General features: G+C 38.3%; 1 protein-coding gene and 1 long non-coding RNA gene across 9 annotated transcripts; one reads left to right on the top strand and one right to left on the bottom strand.

The window, feature by feature from the left end:
- Nucleotides 1-57: 57 nt before the first annotated feature.
- Nucleotides 58-18,709, bottom strand: LOC136432934 (uncharacterized). 8 transcript variants are annotated; one of them, XM_066424653.1, is made up of 9 exons: nucleotides 16,714-16,800; nucleotides 6,377-6,437; nucleotides 5,266-5,373; nucleotides 3,827-3,897; nucleotides 3,107-3,137; nucleotides 2,563-2,706; nucleotides 2,074-2,200; nucleotides 1,811-1,926; nucleotides 58-1,327 (listed from the first exon to the last, which is right to left on the bottom strand). In XM_066424653.1, exons 4-9 carry the CDS (start codon nucleotides 3,827-3,829, stop codon nucleotides 1,275-1,277), a joined length of 474 nt encoding a protein of 157 aa, XP_066280750.1. In that variant the 5' UTR covers nucleotides 3,830-3,897; nucleotides 5,266-5,373; nucleotides 6,377-6,437; nucleotides 16,714-16,800; the 3' UTR covers nucleotides 58-1,274. The 8 variants fall into 8 exon arrangements, with proteins under 8 accessions (XP_066280750.1, XP_066280706.1, XP_066280740.1 ...); XM_066424609.1 differs by lacking the exons at nucleotides 5,266-5,373; nucleotides 16,714-16,800 and adding an exon at nucleotides 18,395-18,709; XM_066424643.1 differs by lacking the exons at nucleotides 5,266-5,373; nucleotides 16,714-16,800 and adding an exon at nucleotides 18,443-18,709.
- Nucleotides 9,610-11,587, top strand: LOC136432901 (uncharacterized). Its single transcript, XR_010755579.1, has 2 exons — nucleotides 9,610-10,571; nucleotides 11,268-11,587. It is a non-coding gene; the product is annotated as an uncharacterized lncRNA (long non-coding RNA).
- Nucleotides 18,710-19,511: the final 802 nt, after the last annotated feature.

Here is a 19,511-nt window from a genome sequence, read left to right as displayed (position 1 = left end):
AGAGAAAATCAATTTGCTTCCTGATAAAGAACAGAAGAAAGCAATTATCGCTACATGTATGTGAAGAACTGTTGCTATAGACTATCCACATTTATTGAGGAATTATTCGATCAACCGAACCAGTGCTAATAGCCGCCAACAAACCTACAAAATAACCATATATTGTCAAAGAAATCTGCTTTCAAAAGGGATCGAGGAAAGTTTGCTGAGGTTTCAAAGCAAACTTGTAGGTGAATTGACGTCTGAGTGACGTTTTTTCATAGACAAGAAGTAGTGAGGCGGACATCATTCGCCTTCATCTGTTCCGGATTGCTAGAGCATGCCCACCAGCTGACTCTGACTAAGGCGCTATCGTCATGGCACGAGACGAGTATACTCCACTTAAATGTTTCAGTGGTTTTCATTTGTGCAAGTCATTCAGAGACTATTGTATATGTACTTTGTGGTTCATATTTACATGTAACTGTCAATATTTCAAATACCCCTATACCTCCTCGGCCCAAGCCCTAGATCCTTCAGTTTCATGGATGTGTATATCTAGTACATGTACATACAAATGTTACAGTAACTGTATCTTCATTCACCCACAAATGTTTAGTAGTCTAAGACCCTCGAAAATGTATCAAAATTGTCTCCTTTGTTTCAGCTTTTTAGCTGTATTTATCGTGGTACTAGTAAGATAAATGATAGACCGTAAATATACATTCAGTCAAGTAAACAACCCCTAACCAAATCTAACTATGACACAAGTAGGTAACATCTACTTTGAGATTATCTTTTTTCAAATTTTTTGTATATGTGATCGGTTCATGCAATATCACGATGATAAGTGTACATTCCCTTACTAGACCACATAAACAACGTAATGAGTGAACGTTGTCGATAAGTGTATAATATACAGGTGGTAATCCTTACGGACCCTTCATACCTACAGTAGCTTGTGTACGGCCAAACTTATCTATGTACAGAACTGTTCAGAAGCCTTGCACTTTTTATAATCATTGCCGTTTCTACACATTGCTATATCTGATTATTTTGAAACTACAACCAAATTGATCTTATTGCGTTGTTTGTATATTTTTGTGTTTTGCTCCAATGTCATCTTGGCCAACACTGTGACTACAGTTTTTTTTTTCCAAATGAAACATCTTAAAAAAAATCATTTGTTCCAATTAAAGCAAGTTAAGTTGTAAAATTTCCATTGTGGTTGTGAGTTCCAAGACTGCATTGCCGTTGATGATTGTTACTCGCGATGCGGTAAGCGAGAAAGCTTACTAAGGCTGTCCATCTTTTTCCTTCTCAGCTGCCATGACGACGCTAATGAACTCTGTAAGAGATAAGAAACACATGTAGGCAGCAAATTATCATGGGTCCGTGTATCTCCCGCGTGTCAAATTCATTTTCTCTTGGTAAATTACTAGGATTATGGGGATTAAGGTAGTCGTAAGTCTCCAGGAATAGCAATGGCCCCTGATCACTGGGGCATGCAGTGAGCTCACAACAACACGAACCGTCAATGAATCATTTGAATATGTATGTAAGTCAGCACGACTGGCTATGTTGTTGTATTTACTACACACGTACACATGCTCAGCATACTAAAGGGAGATCTGAAGCACAGAGGGCGAGGCCCTACTACACGTACAACAGAAAATGATTTAAGAGCTAAGGGCAAGACGAAGTGCACGGTGGAAAGAGATCAAGAAAGACTAAATGCAGCTGCAGGGCGTTTCTACGACTTCAGATGCAGAAAACAGTGGATGATGATGATATACATACTGCGCCATATCTATCACTACAAACATCTCACCTTCGTATGAAATCATGCCGTCACCATCTTTGTCAAAGTGGTAGAACATCTCATCTATGTCTTCGTTAGTGATGTCATCACAAAGGTCTGTCATGACCTTCCTCAGCTCCTTTGTACTAGAGAAGGACGAAACAGCAAAAACATGAACACACACAAACTGTTGTAGATGTTTGCCCTCTATGACTAGATATGGAAGATGTGCACAACGTATAGGAAAATAGCAAAAACAAGAGAGTCATTCTATAAGAAAAGAATCTGGTTACTCAATGATGCCGTTATGGTCCATGTCGAACGCCCTGAAGGCGGCTCGCAGTTCCTCCTCCTGCTCTGTGTCTTTTTGCCGTTTCGCCATAACTGTCAGGAAGTCAGGAAAATCTATAGTTCCTTCTCCTGTATAATGGACAAAAGAATGTGCGATCAATATCTTATTACACAATTGGTTATGTTATTGATACTAACTGAGCCTATTGAGGGCAGACCTCATAGATAGAGTACGACCACCGTACGTTGAAGAAAAGTATGGGAGCTGAGGAAGCTGCCGATGAATTCATGAACAGGAGAGAGTTGAAGAAAGACTGATTGTAGCTGCAGATTGTCCAGGCCAACGTAGCAGCATAACACAGTGAACAACTATAAATACCTGCTGACAATGATTTGAGATCTGCGCGTTGCACGACTTTGCACTTCCTTACACAACACACGAACCAGTACGAAACAAATGGTATGATTTGACATGACATGAGATTCCTAACCGTCAGGATCCACGTCTTGTAGAATCTTCTCCATCTCACTCTCAGTAGGGTTCTGTCCGAGAGACCACATGACTTTGAACAGCTCCTTAATGGCGATGATACCATCACCGTCCTTATCATACACGCTGAAGGCTTCTCGAAATTCTGAAGAAGAAAAAAAAGACAGATATAGATTCAGCAGCAGTAGCTCATTCCGTTTTGTGCTATAAATCTGCATTATTTTGTCACGTTTGAACAAATTTCGGTATCAAGTAGACATGTTCCATATCGAATCGCGTGTCTTCTATACATGTATCTCAATACGTAACACTGCAAAAGCTAAAATACGTAATACATGTAGTAACAATATCTTAAAAAAGCATTTGTAGATATTCAAAGAAACCAGTATAAAACATTGCTGAACATCAACGACACGTTAGTTTGAAGCATTCTCATCGTTTGCATTCTAGAAATATGTACGTATACATATTTTTCAACACATGTGGATAATCCATTTAATTACAGATAAGCCTCGTATGGAATCAAATACTTCATATTCAGTTACCTATAATTTGTTGTTCACTCAGCTTGTCAGCCTGTGTAATGTGATAAGAAACGACAATGTTAAATTCGAGTTATAGGCCGGGGCAGCTCCGTTGGGACATGCGAACACATAGTCAACATCGTTTATTTCGACGAGATGATAGGCTATGCAACATTAACAACAACAGACATGTCTCAATCTATCATTTCCTCAAAGTTTGATCTCTATATACTCGGACACGTTCAACAATCTATCATATGAAAAAAAGGGTATTCATACATGTAGAAAACTTTTAATATGGGGTTGTTGGCTTGTTACATGTGGCCTCCATGGTAACCATATGCCGCCTATATCTTGTACATCACCATGGTGCACAGTACTACATCGATACATGCATCACTGTGGTCTCAATTTTGCAAATTTCAACTGACAGCACTTAGCCCTTAACATCATAAATTGCTATGGTGAATAGAGCTAGATATTATTTCTTTGCATCAGTTGGCAACGTTCAATATGTTGATTGCACGATAGTGAAAGCCCCTGCGTCATTAAATGATAAATTGTAAGTTAATGTATCATGTCCCGATTCTGTATCAATGAAATGGACGTTAAGCTGACCTTTTGGCTCAATTCATTGAAGGGCTTGGGTGGGTATTTAATCATCATAATGGTAAATGTAACCTACATTCAATAGTAAATGAATTCTTGTAATAGTTGAGCTGTTTTCCATCCGGAACTTACCATTCTTTCGCAGGTCCGGTTCAGGCGTGAAATGCAGTATCTGGTTGATAAACGCACCTTATTAGCAGCTACTGCAAGACATGATAACAGCAATCCGACTTATTTCACTGGTTACATAACGGAACACTAACTACGTTAGGGTCAATTACTCCCACGATGCGATTGCAACGTTGTGACTAATATGTTCACGTCAAGAGCACAATGATGCTGATCCTAACTGGCACTTTCAAGCCAAAATGCAATTTATCAGATGAAGTCAATATGCAAGTCATCAGAAACGGCACATAACATTACCATTTTGTCTTTATGGCACAACTCACATTTATCGTATTAGAACATGAAAAACTAAAGGTAAATCAAATTATCTTAATCAGTTTGTTAGAATTTTCGTTTTTTTGATAATTAGATGAGCACTGCATCGACTGCATTTTAGATGCATCTCGTTGTGTTTGTACGCTTAGGCTATAGTCCGTGATCTATCCACCCTGCTGTCCCTGTCTCCTATGGAATTTGATGTATCGACTAATTAGCTGCGTGAAGCCTTTTGTACCAAGTATCCATCGGATGCCATTAGGCCTAACATGTAGCAACATTCTCCTTGTCAGTTTACCGTGCAGTAAATAACATGCAGAGGCGATCCATGGTCATACCGTACTTGAGTTTTGTCACGAACGCATCCAGGCCGAATTAACAGATCTGTAAGCTAATGTCACCCAAGGGATGTCATCAATCATGAGGCACAAAGCACCGCTATTAATTCCTTGTTATCCGAACGTGAGAAATCACGTTCCATTAATGGAACCAAAATGCATTTGTTTCGGTCGCACATTGGCGTTCAGTCAACGATAAGTCTTCCTTTCCGTATCTGGTTGTACACATGTATTTTCAATGCACGATTTCCATGTTGGGTATAATGCAAAGAGTTTGGTGTATACATGTAATCAAGTCCCAGTTGTAATTCTTTAGTCTAATATTTTTGCTCTTATGTACCATCAGTTGGAGCTCCACAAATTACCACCAGGTGTTTTCATGGTGTATAATACCCTTGTTACAATGATGCGAAAAGACGACATTCGGATATTGATAGTAGTAATGTTTATTTCATTAGCAACACTATTTCATTCGCAACACGGTGGTAATGTCGAGAAAAGGTCGTATGCTACAGGCCAAATGATATTCTCAATATGTATTAGTTATCTATTGAAAATGCTCCTGGGCTCTTAATCCGTTAGCGTTTGTCACCCCTGGCGTTCGAGATGTGTTGAACACATCGGTAGTGTCAGCCTATATTAACGTTTTACCTGCCAATCCCCTTGTGGACAATCGTTCGACAGCAACATGGCCTGGGCTCAATGTAAATGAGTGCGGTAGGAACTCAGCGGAGTCTTTTTTACTTCAGAATGGATCAAGGCGATAGTAACTCGGCTGAGACCTCTGACCTGAAGATGGCTAAGGCCGATGCTTACACAGCTGACATCTTTCACCCGAAGGATGAATCGGGACGATGGCAATGCCAGGGCAGGCTAACATCTGTCAGATTACATCCCCTGGAGGGATGTGTATATTCCAGGCTTGTAATGTAGCTATGATGGACAAGGTTATTACACAGCAGAGAGACCCGTACGTACATGTAGTAATACTGTAGTAAGACGTGAAGGATATAGTCCTGAGGCTAGGGGATCATTTCAGAGTTCTTTATGCGGCACTGTTTGTTTTACTGCCTGCATCATTGAAGAAGACGAAACACATCGTTGGATTCTCTGAGTCAAATCATGAAAAGCAGTATCTGTGCGTCTGCGCACGATCATCAATCAGAGGTCCAAAATCAGCCTCTGTTTAAGACATTTTCTTAACAGACAATGTGCGTTATATATTTGCGATGCAATATTTGCAAGTCTCCATTTTAGACACGAGCTCTCTAGTGCTGACATAGACAAAAAGTATGCCCTCTTATTAGATCAAGGTCATTATATCCATATAATGTCCTTGATCATATTAAGATTCACGGTGCAGTCCATGCAGAAACGTTGCTAAGGTTAAAACAGTTTTTTCCCATGAGTAAGAAACATGCTGACCAAACCGCGTGTCCTAAATGGAATTTATATGTTTTGTAGTGCACCGAGGGGCTAACTAAGTGTCTACATTAAGTACTTACTCAGAACAACTCGCAGTAGCATAAGGGGCCATTTTGACCTCTGCTATGTCTTTCATTCAAGGGCAGTCATTACGGTGTAGCTTTGATTAAATCATGGCGTTCCTAACATAATAGCGAACAGTGAGACATCCACTCGGGCTGATAATGTTTGAGATGTCTTTTCAATGAGAAAACACTAGACTAACACCAAGCCAAATTTACTGGGTCATGCTTGCAACAAATTTGTATGCAATAAAAACGTTACTCATAATAATGAATTCAGAATGTAGAAGAGTTCCGGTGCCAAATGAAAAACGTTCTTCGTTATTAAAAAGACAATATTACTTATAAATGACAGGCGCTTACTCCTTAAGAAAAAAAAATAGTACTTAATAATATGAAAGACGAACACTTACCATAACCTCCTACTACACAGTGCTGGTTCCAGTGTTGGATCACAGACCCTCCTTCCCAGCACTGAAAACGAAAAGACCTTGGTTAATGACTACCCAACAATGTTCTGCTCGCCCCAGTTCTCCTACTGACGGTTACTCCGTCAACAAGGACTATAGGTGCATTAATGATGTGTTATCTACAGCAAGCTCGCAGCTACTCTGGTGGCACTCCTTCATCTGGTTAAATCATTCTATCCTCTCGCCCTGTGATTGGCCCGCGTCGAGAATTTAGGGACAATAGGAAACACCCGCAGGCCAGGTTTATTTTCGTTTATCTCTGTAATGGCTGCGTGATTCAATGATACACATAGGCCAACATCATCCAGGGTTATCGCGCATCTACCGGGCGAGGTTTGGGGCTCTCTAAAATTGATTTCCAGTTTCCTATCAAAGGGCAAAACCGTAATTCTTCATTGAGCTCTTGCATATTTCATGGTTTAGAGCGGTTCAGACGTGCAAGACAAATGTGGCCATCGCTACAAATTATAGAAATTGATTGTTGCAGGTATCAAATACTCTTCCAATTTAAGGCGTGGTACGAAATAATGTGATGTCTTCCCCTCAGATGTTTTAAGCCAGATATGAACAAGGTAGAAATGGCGTATTTTATAGAAAAAAGCGACGTCTTCACTTAATGACGTATTGAGCAAGTTAGGTTAAGCTCTGCAGTGAAGAACAGAAATATCATAATGACGATGGAATGTTTCAATCTTGTCGCAGGTTACATTATGGCTACATCCGACTGCGAATGAATGCTCAAAAGGCTCAATCGGTTCCTAGTCACCAGAAGTGGATGTTCATTCATGGACTTTTAATCCTCTTGTGCCATATGAGTTGGCAACTAAACAGCTATTACTCAACCTGGATTCGAAATGCAATGATGTCGATTTCTATTTCGAGATTACTTGCAGAATGTGTATTAATCTAATTCTAAAGGCAGTCATGATAGGAAAATGATAATGGGTTGCTATAACATTACAGCCGGACGTTATCATTTCAATAATACCTTCTGTCAGTGATTCTACTTTAGAAAAGGCAATGAAAGACGGTGCGGTACGTTAAAGTGATGATGTCGCCTGCGACTGGAGGGAAGTATTTACTGACGTCATTTGTGAACTTTGAGGTCACTGTAGTCTGATCGAATAGCAGTCTTCTAATCTTTGCATCGTTGAAAAACTCCATCAAGCTGTCTATTGCCAAACTTGGGGATATTCGGGAAGGAGGCATACCACCAGGTTTGAATAAAAAAAACTCTACAGATAAATAAAAAGAAAACACTCATTAAAAGTTTTGAAAAGACCGGATATCAAGTTTTCAAACATCTAACTCGATATCATGCATGGTTACGTATTCATTGTATGTACATCGGATGACTGCGTGCGCGTGGATTCTTAGATAATATTCAGGAACTTAAAGAGAGACGATTCTAATGTACTATGAAGTAATGTCTTGAAAAGTAAGCATCTGTTTCAAATGCAGTTATATAGTAGGGTGCTTTTAAATGTTTTGAGAACAAGTATTTTCAATAGAAACGCCCCATACTAAGATGCACTAGTGCACTTAATCTGGCGTATTATGAAGCAGGCTGTGGCCTATAGATCTTCTAACAAATGACAACAATAACTTTGATTTACATTGACCTGATAATAACCGCAGATACAATAATTATTAACGTTCAGTTCCTGTTAATTACACCGAGGCCTCATTCAACATTCTAACCACGCTCGAGCTCTACTGTGGCATCTTCCTGTAAGTAAATCAAAATACTGGACAAGGAAAATCCCCACGGAAAATTACTTTGAAAACTACTTTCTTGTCCAAGTAAGCCAATTTCCTGTTGACCTACTTCAACTAATGGACGCACTCCTAAAGTAAACGAAGATTGTTCAGGAAATTTACGTCCTTGTTGAAATTCATCACCTTTTTTGACAGGCAATAAACGCTGGTCGTGTCAAAAAGACATAGCCGTCTAATTGTGGCATTATGTTGTCATAGTTATGAGGTCACCGACCTCTAATTTTAGCTGTTTGCATAACATTTTGTGGTTCCGTTTAGTATGAGTTCGCCGTTTGAGCATTAGGAAGGTTAATGACAAATGACCAGTGGGTCCCAGCGGCGTGCCCCAGTTGTTTGGAAGTAATTACGACGCATCTCTAACATTCAATCTAGCCATAACGGCGCCGCCGGTAAGCCTCAGGTATTGCCCGGTTAGAGGAAGTAACGTCTCCTGGTATTTGTATTTTGGAGTGAGTAATGTCCGGGAAATGCATTGTACATGATTAAAACAAATCGTACCCTGGAATTAGATTCCCTGTTTAGCTACTGTAAAATGTATTACTTGCCATGGCATGGTAGGAGGCACATCATTCACGCCTTGAATGTTGAACATGAAATATGTTGTATGAGCCTGCTGTGGTGCGCTGAGATATTACAAAAGGTGTTTCTGCATCACCGCAGCAAAAATAATTCTGTCATAAAAATACTGGTGCATTTGGGCACGATGAGTAATAACTCTTACATATATCGTCATTGCTGTTGAGTTATGAAGCTTGCAGCCCACCTCGCATGAACTTCAGACAAATATAGCAACTACCTGGAGGTCATAGCAAGCGAAATCTTTCTAGCGTTATCAGAGAAGCAATTCCTCAGATAAGCATGTTCTAGAAAAGGATTACGGTCTCAAGTGCTTTGTAAAAGAGGAATCCACCCACTGGCTCTTATCTGGAAAAGGCTTACGCACGCAGGTGGTGTTTTTAACTGTAACGGTTGAGTGGGAGAGATTTGGATTGTTAGGTATTCGCTCCCCAGGACAACGATGTTAAAAGATATGAAGCGATAAATATACCGATCTAGAGTGTGGAAAAATAATGTTTCAGTACAAGAGGCGCGACAACACATAGTTTTGTAGTAGATAATGGTGTAAACACTATCAATCATTAAGCGTTTCTAACTGTCTTCAGTTGTAGATGTTTTGAAGATTGGTGATTCTGTAGCATTCAACATGCTGAGCAGCCCAATCGAGGGCAACGGGAGACGGGAATTCCGAACAGCAGTGGCATTTTTAACATTACTTAAGTGGCTATACTGTTATTTTGTACCTTTATTCCACTCTCTCATATACAAACCTTGATGTATTAGGAAGCGTAAAGCCTAGAATAGAAAATATGTCATTAAGTGTTGTTGACAAGTAGGTCACTGTACACTACCAAAAATGCTTTTTCTTATTTTTCTTGTTTTCTTGATTTTTCTTATTGAGAGAAAGATTTTCTTCCATAAAGAATTTCAAGAAAATCAAGAAACCTTACGCAAAACCTTTGAATGTTAGATCTTACATTAAGAGTTTTATTCTTGTTTTTCTTAGGTGAAGATAGGATTTCTAGTATGATTTTTTATCAGCAAGAATATTCTAGAAATGCTAGTCAATCTTTCTTCCTTATTCTTCACACAACATTTGCTTCTTGTTTGGTCAAATGGAGACTCTTTACAGAATCTACTCTTAAGATTTTTATTCTTGCCATACATGAATTTTTCTTTAGACTTTCATTTCACTAGAAAAAAATTCTTGACATTTCTTGTTTTCTTAATTTAGGAAGTCTGAGAAATATGATTCTTGCAATTCTTAGTAATATCTAAGAAGATGTAAGGATTTTCTTGACCAAATACAGTTATTTTCTTGACCAAATACAGTTAAGAAAAATGAGAAAATCAAGAAACTGTAAAACAAGTAATTCCCAAGTGTTTTTCTGTTCGAATTCCTTTTCCACAAAGTTAAAGAAAGATGATTCCTGCTTTTCTGTGTTATCTAAAGATGGAAAGTGAAATGAAAGTTCGAATTTGCATGATTTCCTTTATTTTCTTAACATTGTAAAGTTCAAGAAGATAATCATTGTTTTTCTTGTAATAAGAAAATAAATTATGCTAATTCAATACTCCCATCATCCTTTGCTGTAATGTTTGAATGTGGACCGTTGAGTTTGGGCTCCGGCTGCATCATTGCTTGATGTGCGCTTTAGATCTTACAATACTAGGGAAAGATGCGGCTAGTTTCATAAGGACACTTTTTGGTATCATGTGGGACTCACTACACAACGTAGATGACTTGTTTTAAGTTCCAAAATGCTTCCTCAGGCCAACGCCATCAACAGATATGCTCCAGGTATGTTATAGCCTGTCTTGCATGAAAATAACTAATTTCCCAAGTAGATACTCTAAGTTTTGTGTTTGTGGTTGCATGATACAGCCAACCAGTAATTGCAGAACATGTACGTTAAGTGCAGTTATACCTAAAAGGTACTAAAAAAGTTAAAGTATATCATTTTCAAGCAAATGCACAAGCCCCCCCTCCCCCTACATGTATACGGGGGAGGGGGGCGATATAAGAAATGACTGTCACTAAGTCTTTGTGTGTTTTTCCAGGCTTAGAAACATTTGTTGTGTTTGTGGTTGCATGCCAACCAGTAATTGCAGAACATGTACGTTAAGTGCAGTAATACCTACAAGGTACTAAAAAGTACACTGTATAAGTATAACATTTTCAAGCAAATGCACAAGCCCCCATCCCCATGCATGTATATGGGGGAGGGGGGCGATATGGGAAAATGACAGTCACTAAGTCTTTGTGTATTTTTCTAGGCTTAGAAACCTTTGTTGTGTTTGTGGTTGCATGCCAACCAGTAATTGCAGAGCATGTACGTTAAGTGCAGTAATACGAATACCTACAAGGTACTAAAAAGTATAAGTATAACATTTTCAAGCAAATGCACAAGCCCACATCCCCATGCATGTATAAGGGGGAGGGGGGCGATGTAGGAAAATGACAGTCATCGTCATCTGTTTTTGTGTGTTTTTCTAGACTTGGAAACCTGTTGGACCAAAGAAGATGCCCCCGTCTCAAGTTTGGAAAATCTTTCAACAATAACAAGTCATTGATTATAAGAAGGACAGCTACAACACTGCAGAACTGACAATTTTAGAAGGACAATTAGTTATTTGTATGAGCACAGAGAAAATGTGCTTTTATCACAGCATCAAATGTGAAACATTTATCGAAACAATTGTATTGCAAACTGGTTAATCTTTGCAATCCTTGGTTAAGAATGGGCTTTAGAAAGAAAAATCCAAAACTGTGTATTAAACAATTAGATCAATAATAATAAATATGATTGGAACATGTTTACATTATATTATTATTGATTTATTAAATGGTATTCTTGATTCAAGACCCCCATCTTAGTTCAAGAAACTGTTTTTAGGTTTAAGGAATTTATTCTTGAGGACAGAAAGGTATTCCTACAACAAGAACCTAACTCTTAGTGCAAGAAACTCATTCTAGGTGTAAGAAATTCATTCTTGAGGACAGAAAGGTATTCCTATTACAAGAACCTCACTCCCAGTGGAAGAAACTCATTCTAGGTGTAAGAAATTCATTCTTGAGGTCAGAAAGGTATTCCTATTTCAAGAACCTCGCTCTCAGTGGAAGAAACTCATTCTAGGTGTAAGAAATTCATTCTTGAGGACAGAAAGGTATTCCTATTTCAAGAACCTCACTCTTAGTGCAAGAAACTCATTCTAGGTGTAAGAAATTCATTCTTGAGGTCAGAAAGATATTCCTATTTCAAGAACCTCGCTCTCAGTGGAAGAAACTCATTCTAGATGTAAGAAATTCATTCTTGAGGACAGAAAGGTATTCCTATTTCAAGAACCTCACTCTAAGTGCAAGAAACTCATTCTAAGTGTAAGAAATTCATTCTTGAGGACAGAAGAAATAAGGAAATGTCAGTGAGGACGTAACAAATATAAACTTTTTCTTAGAATACTTTTCTCTGAATTTATTATATCGTAGATAAAAATTCTGTGCCATAGAAGAATCATAACAACAAGAAAATTTATTTCGAGGTTTCTAGTCGATATGTGTGAGAAAAAACAACTTGGTCAGAGAAAAATATTCTAAGAAAAAGTTTATATTTGTTACGTCCTCACTGACATTTCCTTATTCGTTCTTATTCTTGCACACAGAATAATTTTCTTTCTGGAAGATAATTTTTCTTCAACAAAGAAAAAACAAGAAAAAACAAGAATGTCTTTTTTTGTAGTGTAGAGTGTTTGTAAAAACCTTTGCTATTTCCAAACTTTTAGTGATTCTGTTCAAAAGCCTTTCTCCATCACGGTGTAGAATCCTATTACCTGCCCCAGCCCTGAACGATAATGTATCATTATTCCTTCGGAAGCAATCATATAGTGTAAGCCAAGCTTTCTCTTTCCATCTAGGATAGAGGCCTGTATTCTTAAAGGGCACAACGAAACTTTTAAATCAACCCTGCGCAAAGTAAAATTCCGTATATACTTACTACTTACTAAGTTTGTGAAGTTTAAAATTATTTATTCATCAAAGGAACTCGCGGTCCTGCAGGTGCCAAAATAACGTCATCATTACAAAAGGTGAAAGTTTGCCGTACAGAATGCTCCTGCATAGAAACTACACATTTGCACCATACATAAAAATTCTAAAGTTATTATCTTCGCCGAGGAACTCGGAGCAGATTATGTTTTCGGCTGAGCCGGCTGTTGTGTGGGTCTGTATGTATGTCAAGAGCATAACTCGGGAAACCTTTGATGGATCTTCATGATATTTGGTAGGTGTGTAGTGGTTGTGCAAAGGAAGGTCAAGTTCAAAAATCGTTTACCTGGCGTTTTCCAACAATACTGCAGCGGCCTTTTAATTTTTCTGTGTTTGTATGTAGGCAAAAAAAGTGACAGAAACGTTGATGGATCTCAATGATTTTTGGTAGTTTGGAAGAGATTGTGGGAACGGAGGTCAAGTTTAAAAATGATTTATTTGGCTCTTTCCTACAGAACTGCAGCAGGCTTTGTGTGTGTGAGAGTTTGTATGTCGCCAGCATAACTCGAGGAGCTATTGGCGGTTGTGCATGATATTTCGTGGATAGGTAGTGATGTCAAAGAGGAAGGTCAAGTTCGATAATGGGCCTCCTAGCAGGTATTTGAGGTACTGCAGCGTTTGAGGCCAAATTTTCTGGAGGCGTCAGGTTCATGATTTTTTGGTAGTATATAGCTTCTGGGACGGCAAGTGAGTGGTGGGAATTAAGGCCCCCTAGCTGCTCGTTTGGAACTGCAGTTGGCGTTTTTGTAAATACATTTGGAGACGAATAACTCCAGCAGGGATTGACGGATTAAGGCATGTGGATAGTTTCGGTGATGCTATCTATAACTGAATACTTGCCATGCAAATAAGACGATAATTTGCATAATAAATGAGGAAAGTTTATAAATTCGCAGAAAGCTTGTAGTCAAATTTCATACAAGTGCTATGGTAACGATTTTTAAGTGTTATTATGATATTATGATATTATGATATTATAATATTATGATATTATGATATGATATTTATGAATTTCATTTATATTATGATATTATGATATTACGATATTATGATATTATAATATTATGATATTTATGAATTTCATTTATATTATGATATTATGATATTATGATATTATGATATTATGATATTATGATATTATGATATTATGATATTACGATATTACGATATTACGATATTACGATATTACGATATTATGATATTATGATATTATGATATTACGATATTACGATATTACGATATTACGATATTATGACATTATGATATTATGATATTACGATATTACGATATTACGATATTACGATATTATGATATTATGATATTATAATATTATGATATTATGATATTATGATATTATGATATTATGATATTTTAATATTATGATAATATGATATTATAATATTATGATATTTATGAATTTCATTTATATTATGATATTATGATATTATGATATTATGATATTATGATATAACGATATTATGATATTATGATATTATGATATTATGATATCATGATATTATGATATTATGATATTACGATATTACAACACTGCAATATCGAACCTTTGTAGCCCAATGTACTCATATGTACTCATATTTTTTCATGACTCACATTCGTATCATCACACTCTACACATATTACACTAGTACACTAGTCCTGTACCACCAAATGATTTTTAACCGCATCTAGACTGGACTCATTCGCCCCATCATAACTTCCAAATGGTATGGTGCATGATCAAATTTGCAGGGGGTGATAAGCACGTAAATATCAATCACTCTCCATAATGAGCCTTGATTATTTGGCGAAGATAATGTGTTCGTGGAACTCTAGTTTTACTATCTTTTATCGTATGAAACGATGGATACTATCGATCTGACACGTTATCTTTATCTTTACAAAGAGGCATTGTCTGCTCAAACGATGGTCAAGTGGAGCCACACAAGATGTAGTTTGGCCAATGGCTCAGGCATGACGTGATTTGAGGATGATATGGCGCAGTTACCTTAAACATTACTATGAGCTACTCACCCTCTTTAAGTTGTATGGGGTAGTAAAATAAGCCCTAGCGGGGAGGCAAGACATTTAGCTATCAATATCTTTTGATACACTGAGACATGCGTCTAAAATCTACAGCCTCGTGCTGACCGTCAATCGACTGCGGCCATCTTCAGAATGTCGGTCAGGAAATGGAGTATCGATCGAAACATTGTCCGAAAAACAGCTATCCTTAAAAGCCGGTTGTGATGGTAACAAATGTGTAGAACGTCCATTGTATTAAGGTGGCACCAAGGATAAAAAAGATAGGTTTTATAAGGGAAAGTGAAGAAATTGCAACAAATGAAATCATTCTTCGAAGGCAGTGATGTATATTAGAACGTCTAAAGATGCTCTGTTCTTTTGTAGCACAATCATATGGCCGGAGTCATATAAGAGTACCGTAAGTATAGAATCCATTGCATGATTTTAAGGACGAGAATTTGCCAGTTATAATCATTTTTTTGTGGTATGAACAAAGACATTACACAGAAATAAACACTTAGACTATAAGTTATTTCCTTTTTAGACTGGGTGCAGACTTACTATAGAAAAAAGGAAGAAAAGTTTTCTGCACGTAGTGAGGGGAAATGGACTGGCTCTCATCACTCTGACAGTAACTGAAACGTAAGAGGAAACAGCGGGATGAAAGCCTTACTGAGTGGGGCGAGAGTGCTTTGTCGATACGGAGGCACTTCTGGATAACCAACAGAAGTGGACTCAGCTGGTGAAGCACTTATCCAGGGTGTGCCCTAATGACCTCGGAAATAAGATCGAGCGCCTATGTCAACAGAGAAGCAGAACACAAGTATCTTCAATACAATCTTCAAGTTTGTGCGTCCGTGCTAAGAAATAGTTTCATTCAATATGGGGACCCTAGAATGTTAGAAACGCATGGATGATTTTTGTTCAATAGTTGTAGTCGCATGGCCATGTATTTTCAACGTTCCAATGGATACTGTAGGCGAATGCATACCCATCGCGATCAATCGCTTTTGCCCGAACATCTGAATACAAAACATACCCTGTACCACCTCAATGACTTTTGATAAGAGTGATACATGCTTAGTTCAGCTTAAATGTCTAGCTTGGCCGCTTCCATGTAAGTCGCGACATTAGTACGTTGATAATTGTAGTATAAGATGTAGGACACTGAGTCCCTTTCCTGTAATGTCACAACAAACATTACATACGTACGGATGGAATCCAATTAACAAGATCCCCGGGCTTAAGACTGACTCTAATATGTTTCAAGAGCTCATTATGGGGATCTGCGATAATCTGATATCACTAATAGAATGATTAAGACAACGTTGATGCTTCCATATCAAATCATAAGTTCCTGTTATCAAGAGCCTGAGAATTTGTATAGATTGTCGAAATTCTAAATAAAATACACACTGCCTAGTCATTATATGTGTATAATGAAACTGACGAAAAAATCAGCATGAACTAATTCTCGCAACACTATGCTATGCTTCAGCATTCTTCAAAGAGTCACGGCCATCCAGAGAAATATGGCCATCCAGAGACCATCAGAGCAACCTCGAAAATAGCTTTACCGAACCGGCGGTAACCAATATTTCTCTGTATATATATATGTTCGTTCTTACCTTAGCTATTAGGTAAAAGGTTCCTATACTTTTACACGGGATGAACCGGCGGATATTACAAACGACGTCTTCGGTCAAGAGGAAGTCGCGTTTTAAACACAACAGCTGTAACTGTAGATGAATCACCGTCTGCTGGAAATCAATAAACCACGATCCCTTTTAAGTCATTATATCCTTCTCCGATCCTACGGACCAAGGTTAGAACATGCCTTCATGTCAAAAAGAAGACAGGTTTAACACTGACATCTTACCTGGCGAAGCTCCGTGAATTCAGGCAGAGTGATTCATCAACGGCTGTCAAGGTCCAAGTTTAGCACAGGATGTCGTCAAGGTGATGGTAATAATGTTGCTATCGGAACCACCATTGTCGTCAAACTTATTGATTTTTCTGGGTGTGGATACACTTTTGCAAAGTTACAGGGCTATGTTTTATTCATCAAGATGAATTATTTGTAACGTATGTAGCCCTTGACAAGGACAAGTACGATCAGAAAGATTATTCAGCGAGCACTCCTGGCAAAATTTTTAAAATTTTGTCTATGATTCGTTTTGTTTTATGCATCTTTTAATAGTGCCATTTATCGGTTGCGGTATGCATTATATGTAACAGGAGTACTGTATCGTCACGTTCATCATTGAAATAGCTGGAAAGTCGACACAGGGCTTTTATCCAACAAGTAATATTTTCTGTTGCACATGATTGTTACCAGATCACGAACTTTGCTGCTTGCCTGTAATACTGCAAGGGGAATGCTACACTTGCAAAATATTTGAGAGTTTTGAATTGCACCACGGTGAAATGTCAAGTTCACCTCATCGTTCACTGTCTACCTTTTTGAAACTAAATACACCACTTGAGCCTACTGTACCATTAGAAATAAAAACCAATAGAAAAAGAAGAAATATAATCCTTTAGGTCTATAAATACTACCTGTAAAGTTAGATAAGATTTACATTTCTTGGCCCCATCTCTCAAAGGGACACTGGACGACAAGTCAGTGCACTGCTACTTAATGAGAGAAGCTTAAGCAGGTATTCACAGAACAGGAGCAAATTACCTAGGAGTCTTTTGGGAAATAGTTATGCAACGAGATGGCTTAGAGCTTGTCATTTGAGAATCACTAGTATCCATTACCAGATGGACCGCTTGGTGGTACATCAGTTTTGATAAAAACGGCCGTCAATTAAATCTTTCCAATATCAAAAGGGAATTCAAAGCATACAGTATGATATGAAAAGAGAAGAGGGTTCTGTCATTGAAATCAACGAATCATAGATGGGTTCTCTGAAGCCAGTGATGTAATGCGATATCTGCATTGCCATTAATGAGTAGTTGGGCCGTGCGGTTATTTATCATGTAATTAAGATGCCGATTAGAACATGTTTTCCTGAGTCCTTTACTTAATTGCTTCTTAGAATATTGAATATTTCTTAAAATCCGTCCGAAGAGGTAGACATACATATATCATTGAAGATTGCATATACAGTCAAAAATATATAACAAGGAGTGCTTTCCGAGAGCCTGACCAGCACAGGCCGGTATCCAACATTTAAGCGATGATTGAAAAACACGATATTGTGATGATTTTGCTTTCATTTTTCACTGGGCATCATAGATTAATCCTGCACTACGTTTTATTTGATATTGCAAATTGTGGTTTGAATAATTACTTTATTCATAAACACGGTTCCTTTTGTTGCTGCATAGATCTATAAACCAGAAACAAACAATAGTTTGTCCGATTTCACATGCGATACAAAGATGATAACATCTTGCCTGCTGAATAAAAACAATAACCAATTGTTAACGGACTGGAATCGAAGTTTTCATTTTGAATGTAACACGCAGGTGATGCCAAACTAAATTCCCTCACAAGGGTTCCTTCCCTATCCATGGTAATAACTGTCATGAAAATAGCGTGCGTAACTGACCTTCTATCACCCCAACCACGAACTGCGCCACAACGTCTGCTGAATTACCTTTCTTGGCGAGGGAATTATTCACCCGGCTGGCAACGGATGCCCGTCGCTTGGAAACCGGATGATTCTGCCTTGTGGCAAGGCATTACTCTGATCCCACGGGTCCCATAAAGCCGCACGAAGGCCAGGGATGCACCTCTCGTAGGCTCCTGAGTGCAGTTTGTCCTGATGCTGCCTGTAAGAATATTCCTTCCGCTCCGCTGAAGGCGATCCAAGCGATTCGAATGTCAGTTCGGCCGTAGTGCTTGGCAGATGTCAGATTGTATCCGTTGTCCACAGAGCAGGTAGTGTTTCGTATTTTCATGCGCGGTCGTACTTTCGTGTGTAGGTAATATGATGACTTTATCATGCAATCGAAATCAACTAAATGTTTGTGGAGGGCAGAACATGAACCATTAGGTGTAATACATTTTACGCGCTATACGAATTTATTTGAGAATATCAACAAGTCCATGTTATTCATTATACAGTCTACCGTCCATGACGACGTTGTAACCACAGGTCATGATCAGAGCAAATTGAGCAACGTCGTTAAAACTGTTTATCGTTATCGTTAAATCGTATCATAGAGATATAGCACATACATCTTCTGTCGAGATGGCCTGTCCGTTGCTCTCGTTCTATCGAAAGAAAAATCGTTAAAAGAAGCCCCGCTATTGCAGGTGACAGGCATGGCGCCAAAAAGACTGTTGTTTTTCCACGAACTACGTCAGAATCAACAAATGCACGTACCGCAGGGGATCTTCCTCTGTGTTTGGCGTCGGTATGTCTTGAAAACCAACTCTTACCTCAAACGTCTTAGACGCTTGTCTCAGAAAAAGTCTTCTATCTGTATCTGAGCGGTAGAGGTCAGCAGGATGATGTATTAGTATATCAACTGGCTTTTGGAAAGTTACAAACACGGAAATCCGTCATTTAAAACTGTATTCTTATCACCTGTGTGCAAAAATGCGCTGGATTCTTCATGTCCTCATCTGGGAGAAAAAAGTGCAGTACCTCGTAATGTTTAAAATTGTACATTAAATTTGACATTGATGCTTTATTTGTTACTTTCTAGATATTTCGACCA

The sequence above is a fragment of the Branchiostoma lanceolatum genome, chromosome 1 (assembly GCF_035083965.1).
Source record: "Branchiostoma lanceolatum isolate klBraLanc5 chromosome 1, klBraLanc5.hap2, whole genome shotgun sequence".
Taxonomy (NCBI): domain Eukaryota; kingdom Metazoa; phylum Chordata; class Leptocardii; order Amphioxiformes; family Branchiostomatidae; genus Branchiostoma; species Branchiostoma lanceolatum.
The sequence above is the reverse complement of the archived record's forward strand: the minus strand, read 5'-3'. Positions and strand labels throughout refer to the sequence as shown.